Raw genomic sequence first — 17,405 nt, forward strand, 5'->3', positions numbered from 1 at the left:
GGAGCACAATGCAACGTCTCCGTCAAGCAATACACTATGTAAACGCTCGCTTGCATGACTTGTTGCCGACATCATTAACGAGGGCATTCCAGAAACACACACACAAGTGCAAACGAGCTCAACATTCTGCATCGCAGAAAAAGAGGCTCTGATCATTCCGTGGGATAATTAATCTGCGTTGCAGGTTGTGGTTTCTTATGCTCGGCCTACCTCCTTTTCTCCCTGTTCACATTGACGATCGAGTTGTGTCGTGCCCTTCGTTTCCTCCAAGAAAAGAAAAGAAAAGAAATGAAAGATCAAACACTCATCGTCATGTTCCTTTTTCTACTAGAAAGACGCCATTGACAGGTGATGCAGCAAACCAAAAATACGAAATGTTCCCTGTACTTTGTTGTAGGACGCACCACCACTTGTTCGTATGCGCCAAAAGAATACTGTATGCCGGAATACTAAATCCGAAACTGCTGCAAAGATTTGCTCATTATTCGGATGTAACTTTGGTAAGGAAGAGTGTCGGTTTAATTATCTGCACTCTTCTCGTTGGTTGCTTGCTTGCTTTACCCGTCATTGTCTGCTTTATTGTGGGGTCTCATGGACAGCCATCGAATATTCGGTGGCATTACAGGTGGCTTTGTCGATTAATGTCGTCTAAAAGAATGTTAGAAGAGGTATTAGAACTCCAGTTTCTGCTGAGCTTCGATTGGACTGCATCATGAGGAGTAGATAGATATATGGCAGCTGCTTCAAACTTGGTAGACTGAAACTAACTTGAGAAAACATTTCTGGATCGAGTATAATTAATTTCATTCATGCAATCTGCTGCGCCACAGCAATGTATTCTCGTCTGTAGACTGTGTGCATCTCTTCCTCCAGGGAAAACTACACATTGACCAAACCACTGCTTTTAGAACAGAGGCAATTAAGAGACGATGGGCAATGATCGTATAACCCTATAGCCTGTATCGGATAAAGAAAACAATAGAGATAGTTGAAGGCGAAAGGGAAACATGCATGAAATGGACGCTGCAAGACCGATGGACATGGTATCAAACTGCAGCCAGATTAGCAAACGTGATTATTTACGTCTAGAAATGCCGAGTCCAATGATAGATATCAACCACTCTGATGTCTTGAACAGTCAAACACGTCTCGTGTAGACAATAAATATAGACACGCCTCAAAAGCCTCCATCAAACTCATCTTCCTCATCTTTTCCTTTCTTTCGTTTTCCTTTTATGTCCTCTTTCCCTCCCACACGAACCTTAAAGTCTATAACTACAAGTAGATCTTCTCCAAAATTTCCTTTATGATCGCTACAAGTCATAAAGGGTCTGCACCGTTGTTGGTAGATTATTAAGTAGGTCATATCTTGGCATGGTCTATATAACATGGAAATCAACTGAGCCTTCTTCTCCGAGTGGCTTCTCCAAGGCGCGGCACTAACAATGTCGGACAAAAGGGGGTCATCCGGTAAACATGAGGAGATGGAGCTAAGGAGAGGCCCTTGGACTCTGGAGGAGGACACACTCCTCATGCACTATATTACTTGCCATGGCGAAGGCCGCTGGAATCTCCTGGCTAAGTGCTCAGGTGGCCATTCATCTGACCTGATTAGCCGGCTGATGACTCCATTAAAAGGCTATTCTTTCTCTTGTTCTCGATCTGTTCCTAATCTACAGGCCATCGTCTCACTTCTTTGATGATTCGTCGTAGGCTTGAAGAGAACCGGGAAGAGTTGTCGGCTGAGGTGGTTGAATTACTTGAAGCCCGATGTGAAGCGAGGTAACCTCTCCCCCGAAGAACAGCTACTGATCCTCGAACTCCATTCCAAGTGGGGAAATAGGTAACATCACTGGCGATCACGATTGCATGCGTGAGTCTCTTATGGTTGATGCATCGGTGATTCACACGCATAAATATATATATGTAGGTGGTCTAGAATTGCACAACATCTTCCAGGGAGAACAGACAATGAGATAAAGAACTACTGGAGGACTCGAGTGCAGAAGCAGGCGAGGCAGCTCAAGGTTGATCCCAACAGCTCCATGTTTCGAGATGCCCTGCAATGCTACTGGACGCCAAGGTTGCGTGAGCAGATCATAGGATCTTCTCAAACCCTGCGATCTGTAGATGCCAACGCCAACACTACAACAGCTACTGATGAAGCTCATCGAGTTCTTCAAAGTTGCGGGTCGTATGAGCTACCGGAACCGGAGAGTCGCAGCCTCAGCACCTCATCCTGCTCCGTCGTGCTCTCGCAACTCCCGGTAGACTTGTCCGACTTCCCATCAGGACCATCGGATGAGCTCAGTGGCGTCACGTTCGATCCATTCTCCAGCGTCTGCTCCATGAACGATTTCTACAACCTTGACACCTGGGACATAGCACCCGTGTCCGCATCAGCCCCTAGCCATTCGGCCTCTGATCACAGCAACAACGTTGGTGATAGCTTGTGGAGCATGGATGATCTATATGACATGTCCAAAACCTACGAGAGTGCAGCAGAAACTAAGGTTCCTTTTGCTGATAACTCTCAGGTAGTAAAGTATATATCACCGTCGAAGTGAACCGTAAACTGTAAGAAGACTGTAACGTGCAAGTTCGATGTATCTGTTTCCCCTTTTCTGCATGTGATTCCTGTTGGCAAGCTGATCAGCTGCTCCTGAAATAGGCAGGCACGGATGTGCTTCTCGACAAGGATTCTCGTGCAAGTCAAGAGATCACTTCACTTCGAGTCAAGTACTCGAGATGATCTTTTGATCAGTTGAACTTATGGTGGCTCCTCCATCTATTAGCCTTTCCTCCTCCCCATCTTCATCCACTGCACACGAAGTGAGCACGAAGAACCAAAAATCTTGTCAAAGTTCTCGGATTTACTGTAGAGAATGCATGGCTTTCGAAAGATCTACCAATGCGGATGATGCGTGATACGACCGGAGAAGTATGAACAAGGGTGTGATGGGATTCGACATCACATCGAACTGACGGATGACATCTCTTCTCCTCACAACTTCAGTTGCGGACAGCTGTAGATTATTTGCTTCTTCCTCTCTCATGCAATGGAGAGTTTGCCACGTACACATCCTCAAGCTTATGTCGTTGGCTTCCACGGCGTCAGGGATCAGGCGGCTTCCATGGTTGCCGGTTGCCGATAAGTCCAAATCCTCGGCAAACTTGACTCGGTCGTGCGGCTTCCCACGATCGGTCGTAAGTGGAAGTGTCTTTCCCAAATGACGTACATCGATAAATAAGTTGACTAATAATCTATGATATTTCCAAAGGAAAAGTACAATTAAGATACTTATATGAATTCTTCCACCATCATTTCTCATAGCAGATTGGTTCCCATGCAAACTTGAGTAGAGTGTTTGCGGTGCAATCGATGTGAAAGCCTTGTCAGAAAACCCCCACGGTCAAAAGGAGATCATGACAGAATCATCTTGAAGAAACGAGAGGTAAAAAACAAATCCAGTGCTTGGAACCAATTGGCTTAATTCCACTTGTTTCGGAAGAAAAGGCATGCAGCCAGCCGCTTGCCCAACATAGCCACATTGTCTAGGGTCATGAAGCATCGTTGACTTTGGAGTCATCTGGTCCAATCAATCGTGGTCTTATCCTGGAAATCACACAAGAAGAATTTGGCACGCCCCGAGATTTCCAGATGAAAAATACGAGACCGATGTGACCAAGGTCATTAGGTGCTTCTTCGGCCTTTTTTATGATGGTCGTCGACTCCCATGCTCCTAAACAAAGGAGTAGGTAGCAATGGAGGGTCTGCTTCAACGTCTGAGCTTAGGGGTGAGTCTCTAACAACTTCCACGATGATGTGAACGGTGAACCTTCCTTCGAACTTGCACCCGCTGCAGGAGCTCGACGTATGTTTCCGGAGGCTCTTGTCATGTGGCGTTGGAATCAATCCTATGCGTTAAAATCCCATTCTATCATCGCTTCTGCACGTATGACTGTGAAACCCTACCCTAATCCTGGAACAAGTAGCGTGAGCTATCATCATGCGGAGCAAAACCCACAGGAGGGAGGGAGGGAGGGCGGGCGGTTCTCAGGTTGCTTCATCGACACGTCGATCGGCGGCCCTGCAAAAGACCCTTCGCTGAAAGATCAAAGACAGAGGTTGGATGATGAATCGAGTGCAATCGTCATGCAGTGCGTGTCTGTAACTCCAAAACAGATTAATCTTTCGTTGTCGGATAGACCCGTGAAGCGACTGAACTCCCGGGCCGGGCAGCATCATTTACGGATGTGTTCCCACTCGCTGCCAAGAGAGAATGACTCGACTCTAGCTAGATTTCAGCTTCTCCAGTGGAGCAAAACATGAGAGCAGAGATTTCCCACAGTGCCAGTACACACTGGTAATCATTTTCGTGTTTGTTCTTTGGCTGGCTATTAAGCGTCAGAGTTGGGCCGATCTTTGACAGTCGAAAGCTTTACCTGAATCTCCATGCAAGGCATGTGGCGGTGACAGCTGAATGGAGTCATCGAGATTCACTGGGAGGAAATGCTTTTTCCAGCACAGATAGCGATCAGAAGATTCCAACCCTTTGTCCCATCAATCTCACGCCAACTTTAGGTGGAGGCGAGCCTTAGCATCACAGCACAATTGCTCTCCCATTACCTTATGATAATATACATCATGTGTTAAATCTGTTGGAGACGGAGACAAGTAAAACGAAAACTAAAAAATCAATCACATGCATCAATAATCGTACCGATTTCTTCAACTATATGACAACTATACGAGGAAATCTATCTACTCTGTTGAAGGGAAATCTCTCTATTCTATTGAGGGAAATCCTCTCTCTTAATCAATATAAATAGGAGAGCGATATATTAATGTATTCAAGCGAAAGCTTCTCTATAAATAGAAAAGTGAAGCTTCGGCTAGCGACCAACACCATTGAGAAAAGTAAAGCATCGTCCACGCCTGTTCCCTCACCCAAATACGATTCCTCTTATAAACTAGAACTATTTCTCTCTTAATTCTCTTCGAGATTAGATATTCTTTTAAAATCTTCTCTATAATCCCTACGGATTGCCCTCAAGAGTACCCAAGATATACTGTCTCTCTCTTTCTCCTACCAAAATTCTGAGACTCAAGATGTATTTATAGAAATAAATCTTAATTCATTCAGAAATTTTAATTTAATTATAACTCTATCAAATAATTTAAATATATTTAAGAATCCTAAAAAGACTTACTAATCGTAATAATATTAACATTTTGCATATTGAAAGAAATTGATTTCAACTCAATGAAAGATCATCATCACACACTAAAGGAAAGAGAGAAGAAAAATAGTGCTTGTGGAAACAAAGAGCCAACGAAAGAAAGGAAGATTAGAGAAGGAAGACAACCAAATGTCGTCGCACAAACTTATTAATCAGCGAGCATCAATCATGTCTGTTAGGCTCAGTTTCAACCATCTCAGTTGTTTGCATGTAACTTTTCTTACTCGTCGAGTGACGTACTTGTGCGTTGACCAGTTTGCATCACGCAGCCAAATGGGACTTGAGCACTTCTGATTCATGAACTGGCTCAGGTCAATTCACCAGGCTGAGTCCACTCGAGTTAAGCTCCGGTTAACTGTAGCTCGCATCTCAGTTGGGTTTGGATCACTTCGTCGTCGTATTACACGTCGAAAGATCCCCGGCACCTACGAGAAAGTTTGCTTGTCTTCACGACTGGGAACAGTGCATACAACGCTGTCGTCAAGTCCAACCCACCCAACCCTTCTGCAGATCCAAATTCCAAGCAATCTGGGCTCTCACTCCGCTTGAGATCCCAAGATCGGGTTGGGTTGGGTTGGGTCCAAAGAGCATCCAATTCAAGAAAGCTATCTGATCTGATAGAATAAACTTGACCAGGATCAGAAGAACCCAAACAACATGAGTAACTAAACCCGAATGCATAATGGCTATTTAAAATTGAATTATAATTACTTTGAGGCAACATCTAAGATAAGATGTTGCCTCATCGTAACACTCGAATAATGTGATCTCGCAACCATTGTGGTTTGGCAATCATGCAATCTCTCGTTCGGTCCTCGACCCACATTTGCATCACCAGTCCTGTTTTCTTATTATATCTTTGTCAGATGTCATCTCTGGTGCCCATTCCATCCTTTCGAAAACCTCAAACGATGAATGCTCACAGAGGAGTGTACACGTAACCTCTCTTGCTGTCGATGCTACTGCACATACGTGGAAGAGCCGTAGGAGCAGCCATATTAAATCACCGTACGTCCAATAAGGATAAGGCTTGACAAGATGGATAAACTATATCTTAATGCCGGCAGATCTTTCCTCGCGGGGTTTCTTTATTATCGTGTATCTTAAGGACAGCGACCCACATTTGGTAGGAAGGAAATATGTTGCGTTGCTTGCAGTGATACCATAAGAAGGATATTGATTACTACATTCTACCATTTATGGATCGTACAATTCAACGACATTAGTGCGTGTACTTTAAGACTTGTCTCGTAATGATGATGAGAGGAGGAAGAGAGTCGTCCGAAGGTCCAAACCTAGAACTCGGATGGTATAAGCCTCAGTAGCTAAAGTAGCTGATCATCGATGGAGAACAGTAATTGTTAGGCCAAGTGACATGTCTAAATCACGTCATGCAGCGGGTATTCAATGAGCCCTGCTCGGCCCGGCCATGATTCCAAAGGCAACTTTGAGTGGGTCACTATGCTAGAAATGTGGATTGATTGGGAGCAGTGCAAATAATAATGGACGGGGATTAGTTTAAGGGATACGAATCTGAGGACGATCTATCTTCACATGTTGACCACGTAATCTGTGGTCTCACCCGTTTGATCCCACTTTAAGTATGGTCGGGTTTGGGTACGTCGGGATGCTGACACGACATAGGGAGGCCCAAACGCTGGGCGAAACGTAGCAGCACCACCGTGCCGGTGAGTCGGAGCGTGTCACAAGACCCGCTCCCCGGCGCCAGACACGCTGACTCGGTCAGAAACCACGCGACCCGTTTGGTTGGATATTTGATTACAATACTCTAAAAGCCCAGCGTTACGACATCCTCCATCAAATAATAGACGTCTGAAACACGTGACTCAAGACATCCACTGTGCGTCTTCCCGGTTCTCATCCACCTTTCGTGATATGATAACATAAATATGTACGTTTATTTAGAATATAATGGTATATTTCTGCATCAATTCAATTGAGAAATGGCAAGTGTTGAAGCTAACACAGTGGATGGAACTCATCGTCTTTCGATATCATATGATGGAAGGGAAATAGGAGTTATATATATGTACAACTCAGGACTCGGGAATGTTATCCCGAATAGGAACATCACCTTGCGGAAACAGATGAGATCAAAAAAGAAGAAAATTAGGAACGAACATGAAAAGGGAAGAAAAAGATTACAGGATTCGATACTTTTTTTTTTTTTTCCGTGAGCAGATCCATCATCCTGCAGGGAAATCGAGTTACGACCCGGCCGTGGCGAGGGTGAGCTTGAGGTCCAACCCGGCCGAGTCATCCTTGCCGGCCGAGTCATCCTTATTTGGAAAAGAAATCGGCCCGGCTGCCGCTCGACCCTCGTCATGGACCTGCATGCCACCGCCATCTATGTATCCGGCCGCGGCGTAAGAGACGATGCCAGGCCCTGGCGGGACCTTGCGATTGGTAGCTGATGGGGCGGGGAAGGCGCACCCATGCGAAACGTGGAAGGGAGACGGCTGCGGCGCGGCCGTCCGAGAGAAGTAGACCCAGTCGGGGTGGCCGGAAATCGGAGAAGCCGAACCAGCAGGGAGGAAACGAGGCGGCGTCGTGAAGGCCGACACCATCGGGCTCCGAGGGTACAGGAGACCGCCGAAGCCGACTCCTCCGTGGTGGAGCTGCTGTTGCATCTGCGCGCGCTTCGACTGCTGCCGCTCCTTCTTGTGCGCGTTCTGGTGGCCGCCCAGCGCCTGCGAGTTGGCGAACTCGCGGCAGCAGAACTGGCACTCGTACTTCTTCCCGTCTCCTCCTCCACCACCTCCGCCTCCGCCGCCGGAAGCGGTGGTGATCGTGGAGGAAGATGAGTCGGAGCCCAACCCGGCTTCCTCTCCCTCGGACATCTCGAACCCAAACAGCTTCAGCCTGAGGCTGCCGCTGTTTTTAGACCGGCAGTAGTCGATCTCCGACATCTTACTCTCTTTTCCTTAACCTCTAAAAGAGATATCTACAACAGGCAGAGAGGGTTTTAACCAAGAAGAAGAACAACAACAAGATATGAGAAGGAGAAGAAAGAGAGAGAGGAAATGGAGTTGTTTGGTTTGATTTGCGTGGGTTGAGCTGATGTCTCTATATATCCCTATATATAGTTCCGTCTGAGGTATACTATAAGATTAGACAAAGAAAAAGAGTCATAGCAACAGTAATGAATCAAGTGAATGAGGTGAATACGACTTATCCGAAAGAGAGAGAAATATCTATCAATGTGGGGAACAGTAGTGACAGTAAGTAAGATGACCGTAGATTGCGCTCGTCTCGGGAGTATTATTGTATACACAGGTATGCTAACTAAGTTCTTTTTTCTGTCTGCATGTACGCCAACAGCGACATCTCATAAGAGCAGCAGGACAATAAGATCTTTTTGGCGAAGGAATTAGCAACCATGTGGGGACTGTGCAGCCCAAGTTGTATTATAGGAATAAACATGCACAGGAATCTGATGAACGAGATGGTACTAACGCAATAAACAAATCCAACAAAAGGCAACCTTGTATGATGTTCCAACTGAAGTTGGTGGGATTCATGAAGTGTTAACCTACATATTCCTGTTCATATCTCGCCACAGATGCGAGAGAGACCAGTACTTAGATCAGTAGCTGAGACAATTACTTGATCCAGATAAAAATCAGGATAGAAGTCATGTTTCATTGTCAAAAAAACTTGGTGACAAATATGAGCTTTCAGCAGAGCAACGCTACGAGGTCAATGCCGTCGTCGTGAAAGCTCGATCTGTCCGGCCATCCGCATACATGCATATCTGATGACGAGGACATCGTTCTGGCCATTTAAGTTAGTGGCTCGCTTACGACTTCAACACTCGACGTTGTTTTCTCTCGATGACCATAACTATATAAAAAGCAAGAAGAAGCCAATGGATCACTGTTAGAATACAGGCGTGTCAAAATTGGTTTGACCGATGTCATTTTTTGCTGGTCTCCTCGGAGTGATGGCTTGAGGGCTACCTGTCATCGACTTTGTGGCGTTCGCATGTGGATCCTTATCGGATTCATGAATAATTTAATTCATGTAGCATATGAATGCAATTATATTCATGAGGTTAGTCTTAGAAAAATAATTCTGCTCCACATGTTCTAATCTCGGAGACCATGCATGAAGCACCCAACCTATCATCGTCACCCAGCTTCCCTCGTCCAAAGTCTTCCATCAGCTGCCACGAGATGGGCCTCCGGGTTGCTCCAACTTCATGAGTTTCTCATCCACTTGATAATAAAATAATAATTATCTTTTTCATGTTATAAAACATCAGCACTGTAGTATATTTACATGCCAATAGTACATGTCTGAGGAGGATAACTCTCCAATGGAAGTCCTAACCGGTGAAGATGTATATGGCGTTCACGTATGGATCTCCTTCTTGTTTACCTCCGAGACCCTTGTATCGGTCACCAGCTGTAGCCACTGTCCATGGACCTCCTCGTAGCACCGTCTACTTTCTTTAGCCTAGAGACGTGATCGAGCATGTTTAAAAGAAGACTATAAAGGCAGGGCAGAGTGGACCTCATGGCTCGGTAGATTGGTGGTGGGGGGCCTATGATAGGAAAGGACATGGCCTCTCCCTTAATACGTGGAACGATTTAAGATGCTGAACACTGTCCGACATCGTATTCGTGCATGATGAAGAACATCATGGTCTTAGATACGATTCCCTGCTCGCAAGCTCGGAGATGATGAATCCGAACAAGTATGTGAGAAGCATGAATTCCATGTGGTTTCTTTGAATTCATTTTTCTCTTACTATTCTGAGACCGCCATTAACCCCTTCTTCCAAGCACCCGAGTTCCTCTCCTCAGGCAGCTTCTGCAGCGGTCTCCACCTTTCACTGCAGAACACTTCAGCCGGACTTATGCTTGCGCTAATTGAGAGGATGCGAAAGAATCGCGACCCGAGGACCACCAAGTAGTGCTGACGAAGGCGAAGATAAATGTTGTAGTGGATGAGAACTTTATCAGATATTTAACGCAAAGTTCCTTCTCTCTTAAGTTGGTGTGATTGACTGACTTCACCTTAGAAAACCATCTCTCTCTCTCTCTCTCTCTCTCTCTCTCTCTATCTATCTATATATCTATATAGTTGAGTTTGTGTTAATAATTGAGCAGATATTGTATTAAAACAGGCTATAAGCACGTAAACCATTCAAGTAGGTGGGCGAGGGCCTGAAGATATGCCCTTGGATGCAAAGTGACAGTGCCTACTCTATAGAAAAATGTATATGGTGCTTGGGTGGACTTGACTTACCGGTCATGTCAAGGTGATTCTGCAGCCATACGTAATGGAGCGATGAGACCTAGAAACTAAACCTAAACCAGAACTAAAGCTAGACCAGAGTGCAGGACGGGCAAAACTCTCGAGTTCAGTTCATGAGAGTCGAGGGCGAAAGGCTGCAGGTTAGGGCTACCATCTACAGAACCCGAACTGGACGACGAAGGCATCCAATGACAAGTGGTGCACAGATGGATGCACGAGGATATATATATATATGAAGGGACGTGTGGAAGAAGTAAAGGAATGCTTAGATGCTTCGTTTGCAGCGTCCAAAAGCCTGGTTGGATCCTTCGACTTAGCCCAATTCTACTTCGTATGGATTGTTCGGGCCCATCACTGGTCTGCGAAGAAGCTCTAAAGACTTGAGGAGGTTTGGAGTGTGGACCTCTGTGGCCCAGCATGCACAGAAAACCAGATGTTGGAGTCTTGAGGTGAAGTGAAAGTACGGCCACAGAGGAGGTACGCCCGTTGCTTTGATGACGGAACGATCCCGTCTCTATGGCTTCGCTGTAACCATGTCCGAGTTTTCAGTAGTACCGATCAGGTCAAAGCTCACCGAAACAAATAGAGGATTGGTTTCCTGAAAGGCAATCCAAATTAAGCTCAAATTTTGGTGTATGAAATAGAATCACAATTGGCTCCGAATCAACATCTACATTAAATTTAGATGATGGGTAGAGTTTTCTTTAATATGATCAACAGCCGAGTGAAATGAATGATGACAGGAGGAGGGAATTTTCTTTTACCGCGAGGTAGAGTACATAGAATTTACGGTTCTTTTTTACCCAAAACTATCATGGTGTCCATATGGCACATGCGTCGAGCATCCATGTGGATGCCACATGACATGTGAATTCCTCTAATTTCTAATGAAACCCATTCCATGTCACAACATCCTCATAAAGGGTAACAAAAACCGCTTCCTTTCTTCTTCTTACCTCAATCATGTTTCTTTTGCGTCATAGATCGCACGATGACTAACTTTGTAGGTCAAGTAGGCCTCTCACCGCGTTTGGTGGCCATACGGAGACTTGATGTCTGAGGACTGCAGTGACAGATCCCTATCAGTATTATGTTGCCTGGTGTCATCTGTCCATTCCATTACTTTCACCAATCAAAGAACGATAGATGTTCCATAACCAACCAAAAATAAATATGTATGATAATATATTCATGTGACAAATGCTGCACTTGAGATTCCAAAATCCAACATCTTGCTGGGTGAGAAGTCATGCCTGTTAGATTGTGTGCAGCTCTTTGAAGAACGTGGAGAGAGGGAAGTCAACCCGTCCATCCGACTCCTTTGACACGCACACAGACTTGGACTTGCTATTCCACATATGCATCGTCGTAGTCTTCCGCTGTTCTATCTTCTTCCCAATATTGCCAGTGATTGGCGCAGATCAGACCAGCCTTCGCCGCCTACTTTAGTCGAACAGTTGTGAACTTTTTCTACACGATAAGATTTGCATGCACCGAACTCGAATGTGGGTTTCTGCCCAACGCTGACAACGACGAGGAGTGATTGGGTGCGAGCTTAGCAGACCATGACAGATGAAAGGTTGGTGGACTTCCACAGCCCACACACTTGGTGAGTTTGAAACTGGAGAGATGGAAGGTCTTGTGGGGGAAGGAAATGTGACGAGCAGCAGAATCCTCAAACCTATAATGTTTCTCAGAGAATCGATAGAACACACCGATACATGGATGATGAGATCAAAGTTTGGGATGCTTTGTCTGCTTGTCACCCAAAAAACCAGAGCTCGAGCCCACCCATCATCACATGCGATGCAGAAGAGGGCGAGAAGGAAGCAGGCCATTAATGTCCTTCCCCAAACGACAAGAGCCCCCACCGAACTCCGTTCCACGTTGTAAGTTTTTGTGTGATGCTTTACCCAACAAGTGACACACAAGCACAGTCTCTCTCTCTCTCTCTCTCAAGTACTTGGTGGTTCCTTCCCAACCCCTCTCTCTCTCTCACTGCTTTCTCCATCCTTCTCAATCAGTGTAGAAACCACTCCTAATCTTGCCAAGCTGCTTTTCGGTTTTCCATTTCTTTCTTCTGGCCACTTGAATCCTGAGCTTGTTTAGACAAGGCACAGGAGGAAGACCATTGTTCTCTTCATTCATGGAGTTGCAGGTCACGCAAGCTCCTCTATGGGTTTTTGTTCTTCTTCTTCTCTCCGGCGCCTGGTTTGCACCTTCAGATGCCTTAAACGAGGAGGGCCTTGCACTTCTTTCTTTCAAGGCATGCATGCAAGAGGATCCGGGTGCTTCCCTGGCAAACTGGAACTCCTCCGGTGACGACCCGTGCTCTTGGAATGGGATCTCTTGTAAAGAAGGGAAGGTCGTCTCGATTAGCCTCCCAAAGAACAGGCTTTTGGGTTCTCTTCCTTCTTCTCTCGGCTCCCTCTCTTCTCTCAGGCACATCAACCTCAGGAGCAACAGGCTTCAGGGGAGCCTGCCTTCCGGACTCTTCGCCGCTGCCGGCGGACTCCAAAGCTTGGTTCTTTATGGGAACTCCTTCTCTGGTCCTATTCCTCCGGAGGTTGGCAATCTCTCTTTCCTTCAAAATCTAGACCTTTCACAGAACTTGCTCAGTGGGGCGATCCCTGCCTCTATACTCCGCTGTAAGAGGTTGAAGGCTCTTGATCTGAGCCACAACAACTTGACGAGCTCCCTTCCGGTTGGTTTCGGCACCAATCTGACCGCCTTGGAGAAGCTCAGTCTTTCGTACAACGGACTGAATGGTTCGATTCCTAGTGATCTCGGCAATCTTTCTAGCCTTCGGGGCACGGTCGATCTCTCACACAACCTTTTCTCCGGTCCTGTTCCGGCGAGTCTTGGGGACTTGCCGGAAAGGGTCTACATCGATCTTGCATTCAACAACCTGAGTGGTTCCATACCTCAGAACGGAGCTCTAGTGAACAGAGGGCCAACTGCATTTATCGGAAACCCCGGACTTTGTGGTCCGCCATTGAAGAACCCCTGTTCTTCGTCGGGTACAGCATCCGGCGGTGCATCCACGGTTCCATCTCTGCCGAATGATCATTCACCTCAGGCTTCCGAAGTTGACAGTAGCAAGAGCAGAAATGGTCCGAGTAAAAATGTGGTGATCGCTATCGTTGTGAGCGATGTGGCGGCGATTGGTCTTATGGCAATGTTATTCTTCTGCTGTTACAGGAGAGCAGTTTCTTCTAAGAGCAAGGCAGAGGCCGAGAACTCGAGCAGAGATGCCAAGGGTGGGAAGAAGTATCTGTGTTGGGGTAAAGATGGAACCGAGAGCCCGGCAGAGGATGCTGAGCAATTTGACCTGATACCATTGGATAAGCAGGTCCATTTCGACTTGGATGAGCTTCTGAAGGGCTCTGCCTTTGTGTTGGGGAAGAGTGGGATCGGGATTGTCTACAAGGTGGTGCTGGAGAATGGCCTGACGCTGGCCGTGAGAAGGTTAGGCGACGGCGGGTTGCAGCGGTTCAAAGATTTCCAAACAGAGGTGGAAGCTATCGGCAAAGTGAGGCATCCTAATATTGTTCTTCTAAGAGCTTATTACTGGTCGGTCGATGAGAAACTTCTTATATACGATTACATTCCTAATGGCAATCTCTCCAATGCAATTCATGGTAATCACTGAGCTTTTAATTGCTAGATTGCAATGCATCATTAGCTTGTGAACTGTGGTGGTCTTTTTTTCTTGCAATTCATAAACTGCTAGTTTTGCCAATACGACTCGATTCCGAAGATTCGCGAAAGCTGCAAAGACAATTCTACTTGTTTGTGTGTTTCATGTTTAACAATCGTCCATAGCTATTTTCGATCCATGACTGTTTTCAAACTCTTCATGTTTCAAGTTGATGATCTAATTGAGTAGAGAATGAATTTACCTATGCATGTTGATTTTGGTGGTTCTGTTTCTTGATTCAAATGATTGGACTAAGACATGATCACTGCAATCCACAGCTTATTTTTTTTCCTTGAGCAGCTAATGGTCAATTGCTGACATGCATCTGATCTCAGGGAATGCTGGAATTTCACCATTGTCATGGGATGCTAGACTTAAGATCATGAAGGGGGTTGCCAAAGGTTTAGCCTTCTTGCATGAGTTCAGCCCAAAGAAGTATGTCCATGGCGATATTAAACCGAGCAACATACTCCTCGGACCCGACACGGAACCATACATATCTGACTTTGGACTCGGGCATCTGGCCAATATGGAAACGGGAACACCGTCGATCTATTCGGATGGAAAGGCTACTGAGAAGCAACAGAGCCCAATCTCCAATGTTTCAGTTAGTCCTGTCTGGAGCAATGCATTGTTCTATCAAGCTCCCGAAGCCTTAAAATCTCTCAGACCGTCGCAAAAATGGGATATATATTCGTACGGGGTGATCCTACTAGAATTAATTTGTGGAAGATCCCCGGTTGCTCTGATGGAAACTTCGGACATGGATTTGGTTCGCTGGGTTCAGATCTCTATCGAAGAGAAGAAGACCCTATTGGATGTCGTCGACCCTTGTCTAACCCGAGAACTAGAGAGAGAAGATGAGGTTACCGCCGTGCTGAAAATAGCATTAGCTTGCGTCCAGTTCAATCCGGAAAGCCGACCCTCATCGAGGCATGTCGCGGACTCGTTGGAGAGGTTAACAAAGCTAATCAACGCCTGACAATCAAAGATCTTGTAGAGGTATCGTCATCTCTGTCACCTTCTTTTAGCTGAAGCTGTGGTTGTTGAAGGAGAGGGTGCCAATGTGGCTGCAGGCACATCTAAAATGGCGAGAATGGTAAACCATTAGTCTCCTAATTTGAGGGTCTCTATGGTTTCCCTTCAGATCGATGATCAAAGACGAGTTCTTGTGGTGTTCCACTTTTATCTGCATGTTGTTAAATGTGTAATTCTTGTGCAGTATGGAGTATGAACATTATCTTCCTTTTAATAGAACAAGTTATGTGTATATATGACTGGTGATTCCCATAATTCGGAGTGTTAATACATAAAGGCAACCTATGAAAAGAGTAACTCAATTTCTTTTCACTTTGATCTGATACTTCATTTGTATGTTTCCTACTATTAGTGTTTGTGTTTGATTACAGCAAAACTTCATACGGATTGCTTGTGGTGGTGGATGATGACATTTGGTGCAACAGCTAGCACATACCATAAGCTTTTGTTTAGGTTGAGAGAAGGTTTTGCCAACACAATAATTAATGGGTTAGCTAATCATGATCGGCAACTGTGCTTGATCTGTAAAGCAAAGAGTCCAAAGCAGAGAGTAGATGGAGGGTGAGAATTTGGACCACACTGATCATGTGGAGGAATGAGAAAAAGTGTTTGAGAAGTGAACCCATTTGCTGTAAGCTGATTCTTTAAAGGCTGCTTGCAGGACAGTCATTTTGTCTGTTCCATTCTGTAGGAACTGACAGCATTTAAGAATGTTGCATCCTATCATCCAAGTGAAAGATGAGGTCAGTAACTTTGCAGGTCAGGGATGATGGTGTTGCATTTACTCTGTCTTGGATTCGCATGTCCTCCTCCCACCAACAACCATCTCTCTCTCTCTCTCTCATCACTGTGATAGAGGAGGATTCCAAAGGAGCAATCAGTGGTGTTGTTTTTCTACTCCATGGTAATATGATGTCAGTCACTTGGTTATGGAACAATTAGGTCTTCTCTTTTGTGAAGAACACTGCTGCCTAATGCTTGTCATCATCATGTGATGCTGAAAGCTGCAGCAGGAGAGCATTGATTCATGGGAGTACCAAGCAATGGTTCACTGTAGCGTAGCAGCAGTACACCAACTTGGATGGCTGGTACTGAGTCCTGCCAACAGCTGCCACAGTAGCCATGATTCTCTCAGGTTGAGCTCGTGAATGAAGATTCTGGAGATAGTATTTACTATGTGGCCACGTCCTTTTTGTATTGGAATGCGTTACTCCATCTTGGGTGTGTGAAGCAAAGGACATGGATATATCGAAAAATATAGAGATATATTACAGATTGATTTATATGAATAAGATAATATGTACTGGAATTGATCCACGATTTAACAACATCTTTTGCATTATATATATATATATATATATATATATATATATATATATATATATATATATATATGATATTTTTTTGAAAAAACTCACTAATTTAAGAATTTATTGGAGAGCATCTCAACATAGACAAAATTTCTTAAAACAATTTTTATTTTTCATAAAAAATTATTTTACCTTTAGCCATGTCGACAAGTTGACTCCATCCTGCATTGCCTCATTGGTTGCTCATGCACTACTCTTATGTGCACAGAGGTTAGCGAATCTAACGAGAGCCAAACGGAGGGTGACCAAGTATAGGGAGGGGAGGGGGATGATAGCGATTCTAACGAAAACCAAACGTAGGGTGACCAAGTATAGGGAGGCGGGGGGGACCAGGACAGTGACAACACTCATGCCCTCTCATTCCTCGCACAAGGATCATAAGTGATATATGCAAGAGTAGGGTCAGCAAAGACGACGATGGTTATGATCATAGTATAAAGATAAGTGACGATATAAGACGAACATGATGATGGGTTTAAAAAAATATAATTTTAAAAATTTTTATAGATAAAATTATCTTTTCATATAATCACAAGTGTTTTGTTGGATTTTTTTATAGTTAAATTATGAATATTTTAGTAATAAAATGGTGTAGGGTGGCGATCACCTGTCGGCGACCGTGAGGCAACACCATTCCCTGCCTATAAACGGGGTGGATCACGCAGCTGCCGCGGAGTTGTGGGTCCCAACAGAACTCTTTATGATTGGAAGAGGCGATAGCACGTTTGTTTGTTTTGCTTCTATTTCTCCTGCACGATATTTAAAGCCCA

The 17,405-nt window shown here is 45.1% G+C and overlaps 3 protein-coding genes across 3 annotated transcripts; 2 read left to right on the plus strand and 1 right to left on the minus strand.

Moving 5' to 3' along the window:
• The first annotated feature begins 1,445 nt into the window (after positions 1-1,445).
• Positions 1,446-2,627, plus strand: LOC135637746 (transcription factor MYB62-like). The gene is made up of 3 exons (XM_065150508.1): positions 1,446-1,590; positions 1,714-1,843; positions 1,931-2,627. The coding sequence occupies exons 1-3, from the start codon at positions 1,446-1,448 to the stop codon at positions 2,565-2,567; spliced, it is 912 nt and encodes a 303-aa protein (XP_065006580.1). The 3' UTR covers positions 2,568-2,627.
• Positions 2,628-7,233: 4,606 nt separating this feature from the next.
• LOC103979231 (zinc finger protein GIS3) lies at positions 7,234-8,313 on the minus strand. Its single transcript, XM_009395296.3, has one exon. The coding sequence runs from the start codon at positions 8,172-8,174 to the stop codon at positions 7,473-7,475; it is 702 nt and encodes a 233-aa protein (XP_009393571.1). The 5' UTR covers positions 8,175-8,313; the 3' UTR covers positions 7,234-7,472.
• A 4,082-nt stretch (positions 8,314-12,395) lies between these two features.
• Positions 12,396-15,499, plus strand: LOC135628371 (receptor protein kinase-like protein ZAR1). The gene is made up of 2 exons (XM_065134995.1): positions 12,396-14,168; positions 14,563-15,499. The coding sequence occupies exons 1-2, from the start codon at positions 12,674-12,676 to the stop codon at positions 15,207-15,209; spliced, it is 2,142 nt and encodes a 713-aa protein (XP_064991067.1). The 5' UTR covers positions 12,396-12,673; the 3' UTR covers positions 15,210-15,499.
• Positions 15,500-17,405: the final 1,906 nt, after the last annotated feature.

Source organism: Musa acuminata, chromosome BXJ1-3 (genome assembly GCF_036884655.1).
Source record: "Musa acuminata AAA Group cultivar baxijiao chromosome BXJ1-3, Cavendish_Baxijiao_AAA, whole genome shotgun sequence".
Classification (NCBI taxonomy): Eukaryota; Viridiplantae; Streptophyta; class Magnoliopsida; order Zingiberales; family Musaceae; genus Musa; species Musa acuminata.

What these genes read in the sequence shown, in the direction of transcription:
- LOC135628371 (XM_065134995.1), top strand. Translation starts at nt 12,674, where the DNA reads ATGGAGTTGCAGGTCACGCAAGCTCCTCTATGGGTTTTTGTTCTTCTT. An exon ending in TCTCTCCAATGCAATTCATG is followed by an intron (nt 14,169 to 14,562) that starts GTAATCACTGAG and finishes ATCTGATCTCAG; the next exon opens with GGAATGCTGGAATTTCACCA.
- LOC135637746 (XM_065150508.1), top strand. Translation starts at nt 1,446, where the DNA reads ATGTCGGACAAAAGGGGGTCATCCGGTAAACATGAGGAGATGGAGCTA. An exon ending in TCTCCTGGCTAAGTGCTCAG is followed by an intron (nt 1,591 to 1,713) that starts GTGGCCATTCAT and finishes GATTCGTCGTAG; the next exon opens with GCTTGAAGAGAACCGGGAAG. An exon ending in CATTCCAAGTGGGGAAATAG is followed by an intron (nt 1,844 to 1,930) that starts GTAACATCACTG and finishes ATATATATGTAG; the next exon opens with GTGGTCTAGAATTGCACAAC.
- LOC103979231 (XM_009395296.3), bottom strand. Translation starts at nt 8,174, where the DNA reads ATGTCGGAGATCGACTACTGCCGGTCTAAAAACAGCGGCAGCCTCAGG.